The 20,386-nt window shown below is 46.1% G+C and overlaps 1 protein-coding gene across 3 annotated transcripts in view; it reads left to right on the forward strand.

The window, feature by feature from the left end:
• The window catches only part of MEIS1 (Meis homeobox 1), a 218,151-nt gene extending 199,539 nt beyond the window's left edge, over nt 1-18,612 (forward strand). The window contains exons 10-13 of one of the 3 annotated variants that reach the window (XM_077314857.1): nt 10,962-11,020; nt 13,145-13,234; nt 13,568-13,663; nt 16,932-17,170. In XM_077314857.1, the coding sequence (XP_077170972.1) occupies nt 10,962-11,020; nt 13,145-13,234; nt 13,568-13,626 (208 nt within the window). In that variant the 3' untranslated portion in view covers nt 13,627-13,663; nt 16,932-17,170. Of the gene's footprint in view, nt 1-10,961; nt 11,021-13,144; nt 13,235-13,567; nt 13,664-16,931 lie in introns of all 3 variants that reach the window. The other 2 variants (XM_077314850.1, XM_077314866.1) reach the window with 2 other exon arrangements.
• Nucleotides 18,613-20,386: the final 1,774 nt, after the last annotated feature.

Below are 20,386 nucleotides of genomic sequence, written 5' to 3' on the forward strand. Positions count from 1 at the left end.
TTTTGTCTAATTAATGGGTGGCTTTGCGTGGCTTTGCGTCACTACTCCGGCACAGAGATTTATTTGTGGCTCTCCTGCACAACTCTTACGGACTGTCTGTACCGAGTCATTTGACAAATATGCCTCTTGCGCCGGCCAAAAAGGGAAGAGGGGGAGTTTTACTGAGAGTCCTGATGGATGGGCGTGCTGTGATCTGAGCAAATTCCTATATTATGTTTCCAAAGTAGGTAGTGAGCATAGAGCAAAGTAGCTTCTGAGCCCAGCCTGAGCTACTTTGGCTTTTTTTTTAAGTGCAGAAACCAAGGGGAAAAAATTTCCAAACATTGATCTACATTGAATAGATCAAAACCTAATTTTAGGAGTTAAGAAATTAAGGCATGTTGCACAAGCATGAATTATTGATGGGCGTTGTGGGTAATCAGCTGAGTGGTCACACTGGAGATTTCCACCCCCCCCCAAAAAAAAATAACTTTAATGGTTCTTGGAATTCTTTTTTACTCTCATTTAGAGGAGAAGAACAATATATTTCATTTTATAATGAACATTTTCACGAGGGCTCGTTCCTTTTCCAGATCTGAGAACATCTATTGCGTGATTCTGCAAAGTACGTATTTGTTCCCTTAAAGAGGGAACTGCTTTAAAAAAAACGACAACACTAAAGATGAAATTAAACCTAGCCAATCTAGCAACTGGGCATTATTACCCTTTCGTTTAAAAAAAAAATGATAGCATCTAATTAATATCGTAGAACTGCAGTGATGAACCAAAAATGCCCACAAGATACTGCAAGCCCTGAGATCAGTTTAGTAGTCCAATAAGTAACGCACAGGAAACAAATCAGTTTCAAAAATTATTTAATTTGGATTTTAGAGGGTATGCAGAATGAAAAGGCCAGCGGAGTTCCACTTCTAGAAGTGCCTCATCCAAGAAATTATTATGGGCCATCAGTGCAAGCACGGTATCTTGCGTTAACTATATTTCAGTCCGCGTGTGCTTTTCATCACGTTTCAATTGCTGCGTTGCTTTCAATAGCTCCAAAATGCTTCAGCACAGAATGCAAAACGATACTAAAGGTGAGGAGGTTTTGAGGAGAATCATGGTCTCGTTTAAACTTGTGTTTCTCTGTGCCCCAAATGGTCCCCGAGAGAGGCCGTTGGCCACTTAGGTCAACCCACTCTCGACACGCAAGCCCTTCCCATGCACTTCCCCCCAAACAGCATGGGACTCCAGGCTCAGACGGTGGGGTGCAATTCTTGGCAGATGCGTTTGGAAACCCTGGAGGGACAGATTAGCCTTTCAGAATCTGAGAGCCCTGTTTCTTCCCAGAAACCTCCTTTGAGCCTGCCTGCTTGCCTCTGTCTGCCTGCCTGTCTCTTTGGAGATTGCGATCCAACCTTTTCAGGGTTCCTGAACACAAGACGGCCTTAGCAGGCTCTGCCGGCGAGAGGGAGGGCCTTGTTTTAGTCCCAGTGCAAAATGCGTGTGCTCCAGGAGAGAGAAGGGAGAGGATTTTTCACTTCAGCCTGCAAGGCAAAGGGATACCAGCCTGCAAGGCAAAGGGATACCGTGCGTAGGGGGCGGAGTGGGGGCGGAGTGCAGCAAGGTAGGGGGAAAGGGGCCGATCTGTATCGAAAATGTCATTGGCTACAAAATGGTGTCTGCCAGGACAGATGCTGTGGCCCTGCGAAAATCCTCTTTTCCCTAGCTCTTTTGCAAAGCGGGAGAACAGTGATCCCTCTCCTTTGTCATCCCCCGGAAGGCTGCCTCTCGTTTAGAGGAAACAAAACTTGTACATCTCGGTGGAGGCAGCGGAGCTGAAGGTCAAAGTTCAAAGGCAGGTTGCTGCTTCACTGAGTCTGGAGCCGCATCTTCTCCACGTGACCAGAGATGCGTTGTGTGACAATGTGGAGGAAGGACTCCGGGGTCAGGGGGAGGGAGGGAGACCTTGGGAGCCTGAGAGACGACACTAAACACATGTGTGGCCATGGAGATGCAAGGGCTGGCTCCTCTTGTTCTTTATTTTAAATATATATATATGGAAAATGGCTTTATGGGTCTCCCCTCTTTTCAAAGAAAGAGACCATTAGCTTTATCTCAGCATCTCCACTTCTCTCCATTTGTCTTTGGTTCTTTCTGGGCAACTAACTCTGCCTGGAAGAACTGAACACAAAACGTTACTGCTATTTCCAATCTTACGGTGTTTTCAGAAGTCCAAATTTGATCTTTGACACTACAGCACGGGCTGAAAAGGGGAGCACAGTTCTGCCCAGGGATTGTTCTGTGGGCTGTTGGAGAAAGCATTCTACAGTCTCTGTAGGGGGTTTTCTGCAGGTTTCCTGCCTTCCTACAGAGGGACTAGTTAATATTTGGAAAGCAGCCCTTATTTTCACGATAGATAGATAGATAGATAGATAGATAGATAGATAGATAGATAGATAGATAGATAGATAGATAGATAGATAGATAGATAGATAGATAGATAGATAGATAGATAGATAGATAGATAGATAGATAGATAGATAGATAGATATTTTTATGGGGAACTGAATTTCAAGAAACAGTACAGAAATCGGTTTTTTACTTGCTCACGTTCCAGCTTGGAGGTGCCTGGTTGCCTTTAGGCCAGGGAGAAAAACTTATAATCTAAACTCAGAAAAAGTTATTGAGGATGAAAAAAATCTCGCCTGCTTCCCCCGGCCCACGTGTGTGCACATCATTTCGGAATCAGACGGCTTGCCCTTCCAACTGACCAATGGCTTTTTAAATATAAATTTGTGTCAAATGCATTTTTCCATATTAAGAGGAAAGTTTTGCTTTTGTGTTGTTGTTGTTTTTTTTTTAAATGAAAACCCCCGAAAACTGATAAAGATGCCGAAAGTGAGATGGGGCTTCCTTCACAGCAGTAAGACTTTAAAAAAAAAGGTAATAGGATCGTTTCAATTGTAAAGAAAAGCGGGAGGGGGATATCTTCCACGATTGTATCCTCTCCCCCCCCCCTTAATGTACAGGGGCATGGAGTTTACTCTGATGCAAAGTATTCTGTTACAAAGGCAGTGAGGATGGGACAGAAGGTTAAAGGGTATTTGGGAAACAAACAGCTGGACCAGTTTATTTAAACAGATACAAGAATTGGGAGCTGACCTCGAGTTGACTTCTGCAGGGGGGGGGGAGGAGCAAGAATGTCGTTTTTACTACTTTGCCCAGAAGGAAAATGTTCTTTTCCTCTGAAATCCCCCTGAAGGCAGCTGGCCACATGGCTTCTGCCCAACCCCCTCCCCCAGATTAGCTACTAAACACAAAAATACATATGAGAATACTTAGGGAAAAGATAACGGTTAGGTTAAGCATTTGTGTGCGACGTGTCCAAAAGGAATCGAGGTGCATGCGGAAGAGGGCTAGATCTCGTAGGACAATAAAATCAGAGTCCACTAGCACCTTTAAGATAAGGTGACCAGATTTTAACATTGGTAAAGTGGGACACCATTGACCGGGGGGGGGGGGTTCTTGATTAAAATTTTGGTCTATATAGAGCAACAAAAAGTTTCATAGAACACATAGAACGCAAAAATAGTATTGTAATATATATCTTTTTAATTTCAACATAAGTACAATTTGCCAGGTACCCCCAGATGTCCCTCCAAAAGTGGGACAATCTGATCACCTTATGACCAACAAAGATTTATTCAAGGCGTGAGCTTTCGAGTGCTTGCTCGAATAAATCTTTGTTGGTCTTAAAGGTGCTGCTGGGCTCTGATTTTATTGTGTTACTTCAGACCAACACGGCTACTCATTTGAATAGATCTCATAGGGTAAATTCTAAGTCGACACCAGCCTAAAGAGTTTGTTGTGAAATGAAACGTGTGCGGAGAATAGAAGCCGAAAGGGAGTTTTCTGTGGTTAACCCGTCGGTAAAATGGAACATTTCATGAAGGCATTGGGGGGTGGGGAGAGCTGGTTTTAAATGTTTCAGATTTTCCTGATAGAGCACTCTGGGTGATGCTTAGAAGATGCTCATCAGGGACGTTTTTCTTCTAAAAAGCATAGCTTGTGGGTAAATATTCCTCACACTTGGGCAGCGATCTCCAATCAGCCCCTCGGAGACGGCTTCTTTTAATTTCATACCAAGAAATCTGTGGCTTGTGGTTTCCACAATGCAGAACTGAAATAGGCCAGACGCGTATTTTAAGAACGGATTTTGAGTTTTAATCAACATTATCACTCCGTACTAGTCCTTTTTTGCAATCATCACTGGGAAGAGGTCCGCGGGGGAAGGTGTTGCCTTTGGAAATCCACTGGGGAAGAACAGTCTTCCAGACCTTTCCAGATTGTTCTGCCCAGGAATTTCGGGGTTGCCAGCTCCGATGTTCGGGGTTCCTCAGATAATACATCCGTGGTGGGAGGGGAGTCCCATCGCCTATAAATAGTTCAGAAGGCAGCCAGTAACTGTCCCCCAAGGACTCACCCCTGGAAATCTGGCCCAGCGGCAGTGTGCCAACACACCATGCCTCGTCAGCTCTTCAGGACGTGGCTGTCATCCGTGCACATGTAGTGCAACCAAGGGCCAGTAGCAGCTCAGGCAGGCTCCAGAGCAAAACTGGTTTCTGAGGGCAGCCTTGCAGAAGCACCTGAGAGACCATCCAGATTTTTACGGGGCATCGCATGCATACAGGACGAAAGGAGCTTTGATTCTCAGAAGCTCCTACCACAAAAGTCTTATGGGCCTCTGAGGTGCTGCCAGACTCGGTTGCAAGCACTTCCGTCTTGAGGGGGGAGGAACAAGGTGCACCGCACCAGCCCCTCCCTCCGTGGCTGTCTCCAGCTGATCGGTGATTGGTGCCCTGACAGTCTTCTCATGAGTCCAGCGCTATCCATGGAAGCTTCTAGCCAGAATCAAACTCGGTGGGTCTTCCGGATGCCCCTGCAGGACTCAGACTTTGTCCTGCTGCTTCAAACCAGCATGGCTCCCTCCTGAATCTGCTTTCCCGCAGGTTTCTGCTGGCTTATTAAGAGGCGGAGAGGAAAGCGTGTTTGCTGGTAGGGGCTGGCGGTCACTGTACTCCATGGGCCCCTGGAGAGCCACAGTGTGGCCCCTCCTGCTCACAGCTCTTCTTTAACCAACTGCGTTTCCCATGCCACTGGTCAGAGGACAGTTCTCCACTTCTGTGCCTCTGGACCTCCAACACCTCCTGAGCCTCCAGGGAGGGCAGTATATAAATATAATAAAATAAATAAATAAACACAGGGCAGGCCCAGAGTCACATGAAGCGCGGCCTGCAGGCGACCGTTGACTGGGTGACCTTGGACTGGAACTACCTGTATGGCCCAGCCTACCTCACCGACTCATGTGGATACAATGGAGGAGCAAGGCACTTTGGGTCCATTTTAGAGAGAAAGATGGGGGATGTAAATTTATTTCTTTGTAATCTGCCTTTCTTCCAAGCTGGGACCTAAAGGAACTCACCTTGGGTCTCCTCTCCATTTTATTCTCTAAACTGGCCTGTGAGGTAGGCAAGGATGGGAGTGTCGTACTGGCCTAAGGTCACCCGAAGGGCTTCCATGGTAGAATGATGAATCAAATCTAGGCCTCACAGATCCTAGGCCAACGCTTAGAAGAAGAAGAAGAAGAAGAAGAAGAAGAAGAAGAAGAAGAAGAAGAAGAAGAAGAAGAAGAGTTGGTTCTTATATGCTGCTTTTCCCTACCCGAAGGAGGCTCAAAGTGGCTTACAGTCGCCTTCTCATTCCTCTCCCCACAACAGACACCCTGTGGGTGAGGCTGAGAGAGCGCTGATATCACTGCTCGGTCAGAACAGTTTTATCAGTGCTGTGGTGAGCCCAAGGTCACCCAGCTGGTTGCATGTGGGGGAGTGCAGAATCGAACCTGGCATGCCAGATTGGAAGTCCGCACTCCTAACCACTACACCAAACTGGCTTAGACCACCATGTTGGCTGTGACCCCACCCTGGGTAGGAGGATCCTCTCCACAGGCTGTGGTCTTCCTTTATGGAGTGAGGATAGCACACAGGCAGGCCCACAGATCTCTTCAGCAACAGACTTTTACCAATTACACAGCTAATTAAGACAGGAAAATTGGTCTGTGCGCAGAGGTTTCTCCAACTGTTGAAGCCAACTAACTGGTAAGAGTAAATGGAATATATTAATACAAATAAAATATTCCAGTTGGCTTTCGTGGTGCTCTTCTTTTTTGAAAGAAGCTTATGTTTTTGTTGTTTTCCTTTGAAAGCATGTATGAAAACCACTTTCTGAAAATCCAAGCTGTTTTCTATTTGGTCATGGTGCAAGCTAACTAATGGGCAGAAAGGTAGATTTTTTAATTGCCTATTTTACATGGTGTTTTATAATGAGAGATGAGGATTGCCGTAACCTTTTGCTCACGCGTCTGAAATGTGTCTTTAATACAACATAATTATCAAGATGATGATTTTAATGTAAGAGTTTATACTTTCATAACTGGAACCCAGAATAAAAAGTGAATGAAGAGTGGGTAGAAATCTGTAAATATCCCTTACATTTATGTAAAAACCCCTCCCCATTTTTTTCTGTTATTCTCAGTACGTTTCCTTCAATATTACTGAAGTGATGGTCTTGTCGGATCTTAGAAATTAAGCAATTTCGATGGGAGACCACCCAAGAAACCAGGGCTCATCTCTTGCCTTGAGACATTCAAAGGTGACTTTTCATGGTCTGCCTCTGCGTAGCAACCTTTCCTGTTGGTCTCCCATCCAAGTATTTGTCAGCAGGGCGGATAAGTCATGGATATGCACATGCTATATTTTAGGTTAAGGGAGGAAAAGGTTTATTTATGAAAGGGCGCTGTGTGATAGTGCAGAGAGATATAGGATAACATCTGCTCTCTGCATGGCTACCTAAAGGAGAGACAGGTAAGCTTCCAAGAAGAAGGAGGAAATTACCCTGAGATTATCAGTCTAAGGACAAGAAAGCACACTTAAAAGGGTAGAAAGGTCCTGAACTCTCTGACCCCCTTCAGGGTCTTCTTCTCTTCTTTGTACACCAGACATTGCCTACTCCAACGGGACTCACCAGGGCCGATCCGACTCCATTCCCAAGACGGGGCAAAATTGGGCTAGGTAGTACCATCCAGGGCAGGGTGATGGCACTTTACCCTCAAGTGCCCACATTTCTTTAAGCTCCAGATCCCATTTTGTTTGACACTGGGTACCAAAAGGAGAAGCAGTCCTTGGGATGCTGACTGCAGGGCTGGAGGCAGCTGCATCAGATTCTGTCTCCCGGAACCTCAGAGCCTCCAACCCTGCCAAAGCCACGGAGGTACCACAAGAGTTCAGCTTGCTCCCAGTGTGTCAGGTGGAGCACACCACTACTCTCTTTTCCCTTTGAGGTTGTCAACTCACCATCCTCTTTCTAAGCAGAGCACCAGTCTTGTGCTTGAAAGACCCAGCCGTGGAACGCAATGGGTTACTTTGGACCAGTTTACACTGTCTCCAGGTTGTGAGGGGTTAAGTGGAGTCACTCTCCTCCTCCCTCTGGGAGAGGGAACTGTGATAGGGCATGCAAGCTTTTCAACACATGGGCCAAAGAGTTTTCCTCCCCTGATGGCGAATATCTATTCTGCTTGAAGAATATGGAAATGTGCTGTGTCCTTTCTTCCGCACAGACATCGGTAATATTTAACAATAATGGGGGAGTTGGGAACAAGAGTAACAATCGTATTTGCAAATGGGAACATATTTGAAACAAATTTGGCATTAGAGAATAACATCTTTCATTAATGCTAATAACATTAGTTAGAAACATACACTTGATTGCCAAGAAATTACTTGTATGGTGGTGGTGGAATGTGGTCTCAAGTCACAGCCAACTGAGCAGACCTTGTAGGGCTTTTCAAGGCAAGAGATGTCCAGAGGTGGTTTGCCATTGGCTTCCTCCAGGACTTCCTTGGTGTGGTCTCCCATCCAAATGGTAACCACGGCTGATCCTGCTTAGCTTCTGAGATCTGATGAGATCAGGCTAGCCTGAGCCATCCATGACATGGCAAGAGATGTTCTTGGGTGCTTTACCATTCACTGCCTGGGCACAGCAACCCCAGACTTCTTTGGTGGACTGCCATCAGCCTGCATAGTTTTAAGATCCAATGGGATTCAGGTGTCCATTTAATGCAAAACTGCGTGTGTACAAGGAACTATCTGTCTGAAAACTGAAAACCCATTGTCTAAATCAGTGGTCCCCAACCTGCGGGCCGCGGCCCGTTGCCGGGCCGCAAAGGCCATGGCGCCGGGCCGCAGCTCCCTCTCCCCGCCCCCCCCACCCCCGCAGTAAAAAACTTCCCAGGCCGCAAGCTTGCGGCCCGGGAAGCTTCTTACTGCGGGAGGCGGGGAGAGGGAATCAGGGCCGGGCCGCGCCCGTGCAGGCCGCGCCCTCTCGGCCCGATCCACGGGCGCGGCCCGCGGGTGTGGCCCGATCCGCGGGCGCGACCGGGCGCGGCTCGCGGGTGCGGCCGGCGGGCGCGGCCGGGCGCGGCCCGATCCGCGGGCGTGGCCGCGGGCGCGGCCCGACGTGTGGGCGTGGCCCGCGCGGGCGCGGTCCCTGCGGGCGCGGCCCAATGCCCTGCCGGTCCCCAGCCTAAAAAAGGTTGGGGACCACTGGTCTAAATAACCTCTTTGATGGATTTGTGGAAGGGGTTGCACTTGAAGGTGAAGATATACCAAGCCCAACCCTATTTGAAGGAGGAGACCAAAAAGATAGGCCTAACTCTTCTAAACCCCACTGCGAGCTGACAGTAGCAAGGCTGTATGGAGGGAGGGAAGGGGATTGTTGCCGCTGTTCTTTTGATTTGACTTGGAACTGTCTACAGCAGAGGTAGTCAAACTGGGGCCCTCCAGATGTCCATGGACTACAATTCCCATGAGCCCCTGCCAGCATTCGCTGGCAGAGGCTTATGGGAATTGTAGTCCATGGACATCTGGATGGACCCAGTTTGACTCCCCCTGGTCTACAGCAAAATCTCTCTGCTGGGGTTCATGTCCATTTTGAATGCCTGGATGTTGTTTTCTCTCATTGCATTGGGAAGGGGAGCTAGTTGGGACGGGAAACAGGATACCCCGAGAACGCTCTGCCGCACACGGACATTTTTTGCCAAAAGCCAGAAGGACAGCAGTATTTGATGGTGTCCTCAGCAAACAAAGCAGAGTGTGGGGCATTTCTAGCATGACTCCGATTACTTGTAGGCTCTTTCCCCTTGTCTAAGATCTGGCCGTTTGCATTACCCGATTAACTATCTCCACTTTGCATCTTAATCAACTATCGTCTCCCGTACAACAGTCCGGAGCTAATTAACTCGAGAGAAAACGTTCACGATGCTTAAGTTTGGATGACAATGTTTCCGTTATCTCCTTCGCATCCGAGTCAGATTTTGTTCCCCTTATCGCTCATCCCGTAATTACAGCGTAACACAATGTTTACTGTAATACCTTCAGACCCAACAGCGGAAAGCAAAACCGATAAGTTCCATTACTTGATTGCAGCGGCCTCACCTTGACCTCAGATTTCACATAAAGAGCGAGGAAAAGCGGGTGGCAGTAGGGGTGGGGAGTGGGTGGGTGGGCAGGAGACGTACCACAAAAATCTCCCAGGACTGCTTTGCTCTGGACTCTCCAGCAAAGTGAGGCGGGGCGGCGATAAAACTCCAGCCGTGTTCTCATTTGATGGGGAGTGGCCAACACAGTTCATAATCTTAACGGTAGACATTAAAACGGAATTATGTTTGAAGGAGGATGGGGAGGTTTTTATTATTTTTTTTAATGGGGCAGGGCAAAAAAGAAGAAAAAAAAACAGAGGCGTGATCCAGAAGTATCACAAATAGGGTGAGTAATTCAAATGAGTAGCCGTGTTGAAGTAGCACAATAAAATCAGAATCCAGTAGCACCCTTAAGACCGACAAAGATTTATTCAGGGCGTGAGCTTTCGAGTGCAAGCACTCGAAAGCTCACGCCCTGAATAAATCTTTGTTGGTCTACTAGGGTGAGTGGAAAGCAAGAACAGAGGCCTTTGCGGGACACGCATCTCTTTCCCTACCTTTTCATCCTTGCCACCCACCCAAGATGCATCCGAAAGATGCAGCTATTGTTTTCCCCAAACTCCACCAATTCCCTTATGAAAAGATGTAATGGAAGGGTCCGGCTGCGGTAAAAGCAGCCCGACATTAATCAGCCCCGAAACCCGAGGTTTGTATTTGCGAAAGGTCGTTGGAGGTTACAGATTTTGCTGCACTTGAGTCTTCTTGCCTAGACAAGACCCTCCCCCATGTTTTGGAGTAAAGACCAGTTATGCTGCTGCTGCTTCTTTTATTTGTTTTAACTAATGCACTCTTTCTTTCTTTCTTTCTCTCTCTTTCTCGTTCTTTCTTTCTTTCTATTTCTTTCTTTCCCCCCTCTCTCCCTTCCTTCCTTCCTTCCTTTTTCTCTCTCTTTCTTTCTCTTTCTCTCTTTCTTTCTTTCTCTCTTCCCCTCTCTCTCCTTTTCTTTCTTTCTTTCTTTCTTTCTTTCTTTCTTTCTTTCTTTCTTTCTTTCTTTCTTTCTTTCTTTCTTTCTCTCTTCCCCCTCTCTCTCCTTTTCTTTCTTTCTTTCTCTCTTCCCCCCTCTCTCTCCTTTTCTTTCTTTCTTTCTTTTCCCCCTCTCTCTCCTTTTCTTTCTTTCTTTCTTTCTTTCTTCCCCCCTCCCTCCTCTTTCTTTCTTTCTTTCTTTCTTTCTTTCTCTCTTTCCCCCCTCCCTCCCTCCCTCCCTCCCTCCCTCCCTCCCTTCTTTCTTTCTTTCTTTCTTTCTTTCTTTCTTTCTTTCTTTCTTTCTTTCTTTCTTTCTTTCTTTCTTTCTTCTCTCTCTCTCTCTCTCTCTCTCTCTCTCTCTCTCTTTCCTTTCTTTCTTTCTTTCTTTCTTTCTTTCTTTCTTTCTTTCTTTCTTTCTCTCTTGCAGGTTTATTAATGCTAGAAGAAGAATAGTTCAGCCCATGATAGACCAGTCGAATCGAGCAGGTAAGTTCCGACTCAGTAACTATCGTTCTATCATAGTGGCAAAAAGCACTCACAAGCTGTTCACCAGGATGTCCATTGCCTGGTATATAAGTTAAAAGGGAATGCCAGGAACGACCTGCTATTCCAAACAAGGCCAGTCTTGCCTCGATTACAAATTTGCAACTGTTAAGTCGACTCAAACGCAACCGAAAAAAATAAACGCATTTCGGCAGATGTTAATTGATGCTGGCTACGTGAAGCGAGGGGCATATTGACATGCAGTTTAGCATCCCTGTTACAAAACAGATTATTTTTGTTTAGATTTTTTTCCCCCTCCAGTTCTTTCTGCTCCTGTGACCACTCTCTGGTGCACGGCTTGGTGTGGAATTGCTGTAAACTTTATTACCTGTCAAAAGGGCAAAGGGGTCACAATCGCTTGTGGGACTCAGTAAAGTTCAAAGACATTCAATGAGGGAGAGCTTTATGTGCTTTAATAACCCAAGGCAGCTTTCTTCTGAAGCTGGCTTTTAATGTTCTGTTAAAAATCCAGAATAGGAGCAATAGTGAAAACGCTCGATTGTTCGTATTTCATCTTTATCTGTCTCTGGTTAACGCTCCAGCCCCCTCCACCTTTGGGTATCTCACATTGTTTTGGGATAGAACAGCTCTTGCGCTCCCATTCTTTGAGATTTGGGGCTTGCATCTAGAATCTAAAAATAAAAGCATTGAGATGATTGCTTATGGGTGTTCTCAGCTTGTCAGCTGGGGGTGGGAGTGGCCTTATTTGTTTTTCTTGCATGATGTCAAACACGCAGTTGACTGATTTTCAAGATGGAGGCTGTGAATTGCTATAGGTAGGCAAGGCTATCGGACCCCCGGTCTCACAGCTTCAGTAGGAGTACGTGGGTATAGGATCACGAGGGTATAGTACAGTACCCCCTACAGAAATTATCAAATCGGTCAATTTCCCCGTCTTTTCAGAGGGTAGCCATGTTGGTCTACAGGACAACAGCTAAAGTTTGCACCAGTAGCATCTTAAAGGGCCAATGAGATTTTCGGGATATCAGCTTTTGAGAGTCAAACCTCTCTTCCTCAGATACCAGAGACGTTTCATCTTGAAAGCTTATAAACCAAAAATCTAAGGTGTTCTCGGTGCTACGGCTGTCTCACAAATGCCATTGAATTTTCAGGGGGCAACCACACGGAGCTGCAGGAGAACAGTTAGACTCAATTCCAGGAGCACTATATAGACCACGAAGATTTTCAGGGTATGATCTTTTGAGAGTCAAAGCTTCCATGGTTGGATATCTGTCTGAATCCTGAAAATCTTGTCGGTCTCTCAAGTGCGACTGGCCTTGGATCTAACCGATTTCCCCCTATTGGGCCATGTGTATTTTGCAGTGGCAGATCTTTCCTAGATTTCTTGGCTCTAGCAGAACCAGGTCCATATGTAAACTTAATTACACAGAGATGGGGTCTCACCTTGACCAGTCAGCTTGTAGACAGACATGGGAAATGTAAGCGAAATGGCAGGCTCTAGACTTCCTGCAGGCGGAGGACTGCAAGAAGCACATGGCTTCTGTACTTATTAGGCTAGGGCCCTCAATGAGGTGCCCATGGGCACTGTGTCACCCACCCCGTTTTTTAGAAAGTGGATAGGGCCAGATGGGGCTTTGCCAAGCGAGGTTTCTGATTAGCTATTGAAGGTTTGATTGGCAGTGCAGATTTAAAAAAAAAACATTTAATTGACAGCCACGGTCCCTACAATCCAAGAGTCTTCACTGTGTGGCTGAAGATAAGCCATGGCGGCCATTTTGTGGCCGCCATTTTGTGGAGGTGCCCATGGGTTCACTATGTTGGGGATCCATGCTGTATCGTATAGCCACAGCCACGTGAGGGAAGTAGAGTCACTCAATGCGAGACCGGGAAACTGTCCGAATCTGTTTGCCCGCCTCTGAAAACAAGAAATCAGGGAAGAAGAGATGACAATAATAGCTGGTTCCTGTTTTAAGAGTTCTGTAGTCGTGACTTTTGATCTCAAGCATGTCTGGAAATGAACTGCTTAGTTTTCTTCGTCCAAGACGACTGGTGGGTTCTTCTTTTTGCTTCCAAAGCGATATTAAGCCCTTTCCTGCCCCTTTTTAGTCAGCCAAGGAACACCTTATAATCCAGACGGACAGCCAATGGGAGGTTTTGTGATGGATGGGCAGCAGCACATGGGAATCCGAGCGCCAGGTGAGTGCCGCAAACGCAATGTGCTCCCCTCCCGAGTCGTAATGTCAGTCGTGCCGCACTCGACCACAGGTGATCTCCGCCTTGCCCTCCTGCTCCACCTCACCTGCTTAGCCTGGCTTCTTCGCCTGTCTCCTCCACGCCAAAAATAAATAAGTAAATAAAAGGCCACGGACAATGTAGGGCTCTTTTTCTCCTCTCTCTCTCTCTCTCTGAACCTTGCTCCGACCCCCTTTGGGATCTGTGTGTGTTTTTTTTTTAAGGGTCTTTTGGCACTATCTGTTGACTTTGCTCATTCTTTGGCGTCTTCTTGGATTTTTTTTCTCTCCCTTCTAGGACCTATGAGTGGAATGGGCATGAATATGGGCATGGAGGGTCAGTGGCACTACATGTAACCTTCATCTAGTTAACCAATCGCAAAGCCAGGGGGAAGTAAGTACACGCGGGGTCTTGTCTTCACTTTGTTCCAGCAGTGGTTTTATATCCCCCCCCCCCCCAACATTCGCCTTGCCCATATCTTCATGCTTGTTCGTGTCTTTCCATGAGATCCGTGGTTCTTGTTCTTCTCCTTCCTCTCCCTCTCCCTTCCTCTGTTTGGATCGTGCTTTCCAGGCCTAGAAAAGCAACTGTATGTGATGTACATTTATCCCCGCGTGTTCCTATTATACAGTACTGACCACATGACAAAAACAAGAAACAGCCAAGAGGAGGGGGGGGAGAGAGAGAGGGGGGGAGGAGTTGTCATAGTAACAGACTGATTTGCAAAATGTAAGCAGGCTGCAGCGGTGCACAGAGAGGAAAGAGCACGTCCCCAAAGTGTCATAAATCTGTCTAACCACAGTTGATGCATGAGTTACATTTCTACACTAACCTGCAAGACACCAAAAACACACACACACACACACACACACACACGCAACACACACAACCAACCCAGAGACTTCATTTGGGGGATTTTCTTTTTTTTTTTTAAGTGAAAGCTTCGCGTACAATAGAGATTTTGTTTTCAAGTTCCTTAATTTTTTTTTTTTTAAAGAAAAAGTTTATTCCTCTCTTTGTCCGTCAGTCATAATGGGATTACGCAGGGCAAAGGGAAAAAGGAGAATACCAAATAAGAGGTGATCGCAGCAGGCTAGAGAGCTTAGCCCAGGCTAATTGACTATATCCAAATTAAGTATGCCATCACTTGCGGTGTGACAAATGGATTTGACTTGTTCGGTATACAAAAATAGAGATCATTAATGCAATCTGCAAGTAGCAGGCCGAGAGAAATCAGCAACAAAACCCTGCCCCAGTTTCTGGCTCTTGTCTATTTAACGGACACACACACACACACACACACACACACAATCTGCATCATACAAAGTCTTGATTGATGGGCAGTGGGGGGAAAAATAAATAAAAGTTCGTCTAGGTGGAAACAGAACCTTTTTGAATGCTTCCTTAGTTATGTTCCTGAAGCATCGTTTCTGAACTTAAAGCCAGGGATTTTTTTTTAAAGCTGTTTGGTGCCCCTGCCCCCCCTCCCCCAACACACACACACACACATTAACATACCATTTGAAGCGGCCAGAGCTGTGCGTCTCCTCTGCCATGTGGCTCAAATATAAGTTTTTTTGGCTTTAAAAAAAAAGTCTCTCCATTGTGAAACCATTCCTTCCCAGCTTGGGGGAAACACAACTGGCTTATTCGTTCGTTGCCCAGTGTGTGTGTGTGTGTCCCCCGCCCCTCCCCAGCCAGTTAATTTCAATATTGTTTCTTAACTTCCTAGGTCGATTAAATTTTAAATGATGTATTTTATGCTTCATGACCAATTAAAGTAATAGGGTTATTACCCCCCCCCCCAAAAAAAACCATCCTTTTTTATTTTTGATTAAACCACTGTGCGTACAGTACATTTTATAACCAATTTTCATTAAGTTCAGAAATGTTCCTTTAGGCTAGATTAAACAGCTCTTCGTTGCCCCAGCCTGAAGACCTGGTTCCAAGGTGTTCCTACGCATTGGTGGCGCACCGTTAGTTAGAACTGAAGCCAATTGAACCTACTTAGCGGTCGCGTTCTGCCTTTCACCCTGGCCGATTATGGAAACAATACACCTCTCCAGAAACAATACACCTGTCAGTTCCCATCAACGCCAGCAATCCATGCAGAAGGCAGAGGCCCACGGAAAGCGGGAGGTTTATTGTCCTAGGCCCAATTTTTTCTTATTGTTCTCAAAAACATCACTGAAAGGTTGAGTGAGTTCTGTATCTCTCTCCCTCCCCCACCCCACCCCTTCTCTCTTTCTTTCTCACTCACTCACTCACTCCACCCCCCACCCCCACAGACACGAACGGTCACAGGGAAGGAATTAATTGATAACTGTTATTGATTGTTATGCATTTCTTTTTAAAAAAGAAGAAAGAACAGGTTTGATTCAGCTGTCATCCTTTGTAATATCATCAGTCTGTGAGCTTCATATGAAGCCTATCTTGAATAAGGCGTATATATTTTGCCGTTTGGTCAGTTAAGAAGAGCTGCGTGGCAGGTACACACACACACATACATACAAATACATATATACAATATATATATACACACACACACACACATATATATATACACACACACAAACATATGTGTATGTGTATACATTGTATACACACACACAGATACACGCACACACACACACACACATAACAAAACAGGGCTCTTTCCCTTTGGGATTCCCAGTTGTTATTTTTCTTGTCTAAGTGGAGGAAACCGTGACTCCTCTTCTGAACCCTTTGCTAAACACATTGCATCTGTGCAGCCAATCCCATCTGCCTGCGTTCCCAGGCACAGGGAGAGAGGATGGGCCTGAGGGCACTGGCCCCACCCCCATGATGTCACCCGGGGGTCCACACAGGCAGACATGTGGAAGAGGCGCCTGTGTGCATATGCTCAGCAGCATTCCCAAACCAGCCTCGCCAATCACGGGAGCGGATGTACAGGGGGAGCACATAAAACACACACCTGCCCTAAGCAGAGCCCTCTGCAATCACTCCGAACGGGGCTGGCACGCACAAGACCCCGCTCCCTTCCCACGTGGACAAGGGCATTTGTAGAGGTCAATTGCAGTTCTCCCCTGCAAACCCATTACGTGCTCTCTGTGCCTGGCACACTAGAAAAACACAGCTCTGAAAACAAGAGGAGAGGGCAGAGCACACAAAGAGATTGAACCAAGGACACCGCAAGCTGTCATTGTCACACACCCTCTGTGGCCTATATGCACATATCCTATCCGCTGTTTTCAGCCCACCCACTAGAATCACATCCCTGCATCGTTCCTCCAGGGGAGACTGAGGACATCTCTTCAGTGGGTGCAGTTTGGCACACAGAATGCCATCGATTACCATGGTACAATGGTAGGCTTATACCACATCCGTGCTGTAAACTGCGTTTTCTGCTTTCCAAATGTTCTGGGGGTGGAGGAACAAGTCACTTCCGCGTTTATTTTATTTGATGGAAACTGTAAACAAACCTTTGTGCCCGGTACGCGCCAAACGTTGTGTGCATATTCCCAAGGACCTCATGCGCTCGTTTCTGTGCGGAACTCCTAGAAAGAAAAGACTCGAGTCTTTTGAGAAAGCCGTGTTGCCTGTAATGTAAATCGGGGTTAATATTGACAAGTCTTTCTCTCTCTCTTTCTTGTCTTCCTTCCTCTCTCCCCACCCACAGGACTGCAAAGTATGCCTGGGGATTATGTGTCTCGGGGTGGTCCGATGGGCATGAATATGGGACAGCCAAGTTATACGCCACCCCAGATGCCCCCACATCCAGCTCAGCTGCGCCACGGCCCCCCGATGCATACCTACATTCCTGGACACCCCCACCACCCAGCAATGTTGATGCATGGAGGGCCCCCCCACCCCGGAATGCCGATGTCAGCAACTAGCCCCACCATGCTCAACGCAGGAGATCCGGCAATGAGTGGACAAGCCATGGACATTCATGCTCAGTAGTCTAAGGGAATCTACTTTTTATCTTCAGCAATGGCGGAAGTTGAGTGTCGTCGCCTCGGCAGTGGCCGGATGGAGTTCCGATCTTGGCCTCTAGTTTGGACCAAGGAGCTCCCCCAATTCATCTTTGACAGGGACCCTGAGAAAGGAGGACAAGACACAACCGCAAACTGGTTCAACGTCTGGGGTGGGGGGGGGGACATGCAAAAAAAAATAACTATATAAGGCAACAGAGTGGAATATTGTAAAATGGTATTATTCTATTATCCATATTACGTTGTTTCTTATAGATTTTTTAAGAAAAAAATGTGAATTTTTTTCCACACTATGTGTGTTGTTTCCATAGCTCTTCAATTCCTTCAGAAGCCTCCTTACATTAAAAAAAAAACAAAATGAAAAGGCCTTACAGTTACCCTGCAAATGACAGACAACAACCCCCCCACCCCACGAATTTGCAGTTTTTTTAAAGCATTAAAAAAAAAAACTATGTCAGGCAGAAGAACATTTCTTCTTTCCTAGGATTTCAGCCATGCACTCTGTATTTCTCTTTTTCTTGTTCTTTCTTCTTAGCTCTTCTTCTTTCCCCCCCTCCCCCTTCTATCTAGCCTGGGGCGTGAATTTGCATGTCTAATTCATTTACTCACCATATTTGAATTGGCCTGAACAGATGTAAATCGGGAAGGATGGGAAAAACCGGCCGTCCTCAGCAATGATTAATCAGCTGTTGCAAGCCCTGTGTGTGTCTCAAGGAGCCTGGGAGGAGAAGGAAGAGGCATGGAAGCCGAAAGGACCCAAAATCGCCACATCGGGAGAGTCGTCCTCATCATGTCCCCATGAAACAGCAGATAACACCAACAACATCACTTCCTGTTCTCCACCGCTCAAACACAAAAAACACCCATCACGAAGAGTTATTTTTTACGACGTCAACTTTTATTTTTATGGGGGGGGGGGGAAGCATCATTCATGCATTTTTCCATAGTCCCATCATGGAGCATATTATGTATACATTGTAAATAAATTTTGTGCAAAAAAGAAAAAAACCCAACAAAACCCACAAAAAAAAACACAAAAAAGGACTGGAAAAATGAACTGTATTATTACGTTTTTTTTTTTTTGTAAATGTAGCAGTTTGGTATGAGTTGGCATGCATACAGATTTTACTAAGTGGGATAAGCTAATTTTACTTTTGTTGTGGTTAAACAAAACGCTTGTCGATAGCCTTTTTCTATCAAGAAACCAAGGAGCGAATTATTATTAATAATAATCATTGCACATTGAGTCTTAGCGTTTCTGATCGAAACCGTTTGGATTGTACAATAACGCAAAGCCCGGTTGTAGTAGTTTGAGTGCAGTAACGAAATCTGAAATCTAAAATAAAAGCAAATTATTTTTTGTCACGCCCGGCCGCACCGCTTGTGACATTTATTTACCTGCCCTTGAGCCCTCCAAATCCTGAGTGGCTTTTATACAAGGATGCCCGTCTCTCTCTCAGAATAACTCCAAGTTGAGCACAGGGTGACTTCATAACATGCCTTTATTTTAAAGTAAATCACGTTACCAAGTGCTAGCATGTTGCAGCGTTATATATATATAGCGCATCTCGTTAAATGACTGGCGGGTGACATTTGCATTAACAAACCACATTAAACTTTTGTTTAAACTAGAGGATTAGAAACTGCAGCACTTAAAAAAATAGTCCCTAAATCCGCACGCATATTTGTATTAATTTAGGGTTATCAAATGTCTGCCTTTCCCCCCTCCCTCCCCCCATTTGGTGTCCCTCCTCTTTTGAGTCCTTCTTTAAAACCTGAGAGAGATGTCCTCTCTTTGGTTGGGAAGGTTAAGAATATTCCTAATTAGTAGCAATTACGTAAGATCTGTCCTAGTCCCTTGTTTGCAGTCGTAAGTTGGAAACATGTGTCCTTTTTTCCCCCCGCCTTTCAAAACAGGGTAACCCTGCATGTGAACTATTTGTAGTTAAAGGGGGTGGAAAGTCGTTTAAAAATACCTACTGTTTGTAAATAAATCCTGTGCTGTGATCCGCTGCTAGCTGGGCCATTAACCTATTTCTGAGCACAGTGGTGCTCTCCCTGTGCTGTCGCCAAACTGGTTAAACAGAATCAAATAACAAAATTTAGGATACAATGCCTCATAATCTTCCTCAAAATAAAATCGCGGTTATTCAAAGCGTTTCCTAAGGGGTTTTGGAACGCACATACAAATATTTTAGTTAAAGCCTGCTTATTTTAAGAGAATAAACACCGGGGTGGTCTCTTGCCATACAGATCAGTGTGTCCCGTAAACCCAACTGGAACCGTTCTTGGATATGAAAGAGAAGCCCAGGTTGCATGCTGTGGATGCATTTGATGGATGGGCTGTTGATGCGTCATGCGCCTCCCTTTTGGTTTACTCAGGTGGGGTTGGCTGCCTGGTTTCACCAAGAAGAGGTGCACCGGGACTGATTTCTATTCCGCTCCTAATCCTAAAATGGTTAATGGATCACTTAGGGCCACTCAGGGATCAACCCGGTTGGTATTTACCTGTTGGCTCTCTGCCCAAAGGAGTCCTGCTATTGAAATCTCTAAGGCAGGGGTAGTCAAACTGCGGCCCTCCAGATGTCCATGGACTGCGATTCCCATGAGCCCCCGCCAGCAGTCACTGGCGGGGGCTCATGGGAATTGTAGTCCATGGACATCTGGAGGGCCACAGTTTGACTACCCCTGCCCTAAGGCGTTCAGGTCGTGAATTTCCGATTTAAACGATCAAACTCTTGGTCCTGAATTGTCAAAAGAAACACTTTTTACAAATGGTGTGCTTTTCTGTTCTTGGAAGCATCCAAAGGAGTGAGCAGCGGCTTATAAATGTTCCTGCCCAGCCACAGCTGGTGTCAGTCAAGAAGATGCTAGATAGATGCTGGTGCGCTTCTGCTAGAATTCATGTTTACTCTCTCCTTTTCCCTTAAATCCTAAATTTCTGCCCATAGATCTCATTGGACCAAAAGTGCTACTTATGTAGCTGTGGTTTTTGAGAACTCCCCCCCCCCAAATAAAAGATACCCCCGAACTGGGAAAGAGGTCCGGGGTGTCAGGCAGCTGCTGGCCACCCCTGACACCCCCCCCCCCCCATCTTTCTCATGCTATCCTTGACTATAGGGATTCTTCTAGACTTGCG

The sequence above is a fragment of the Paroedura picta genome, chromosome 1, assembly GCF_049243985.1.
Source record: "Paroedura picta isolate Pp20150507F chromosome 1, Ppicta_v3.0, whole genome shotgun sequence".
NCBI lineage: Eukaryota > Metazoa > Chordata > Lepidosauria > Squamata > Gekkonidae > Paroedura > Paroedura picta.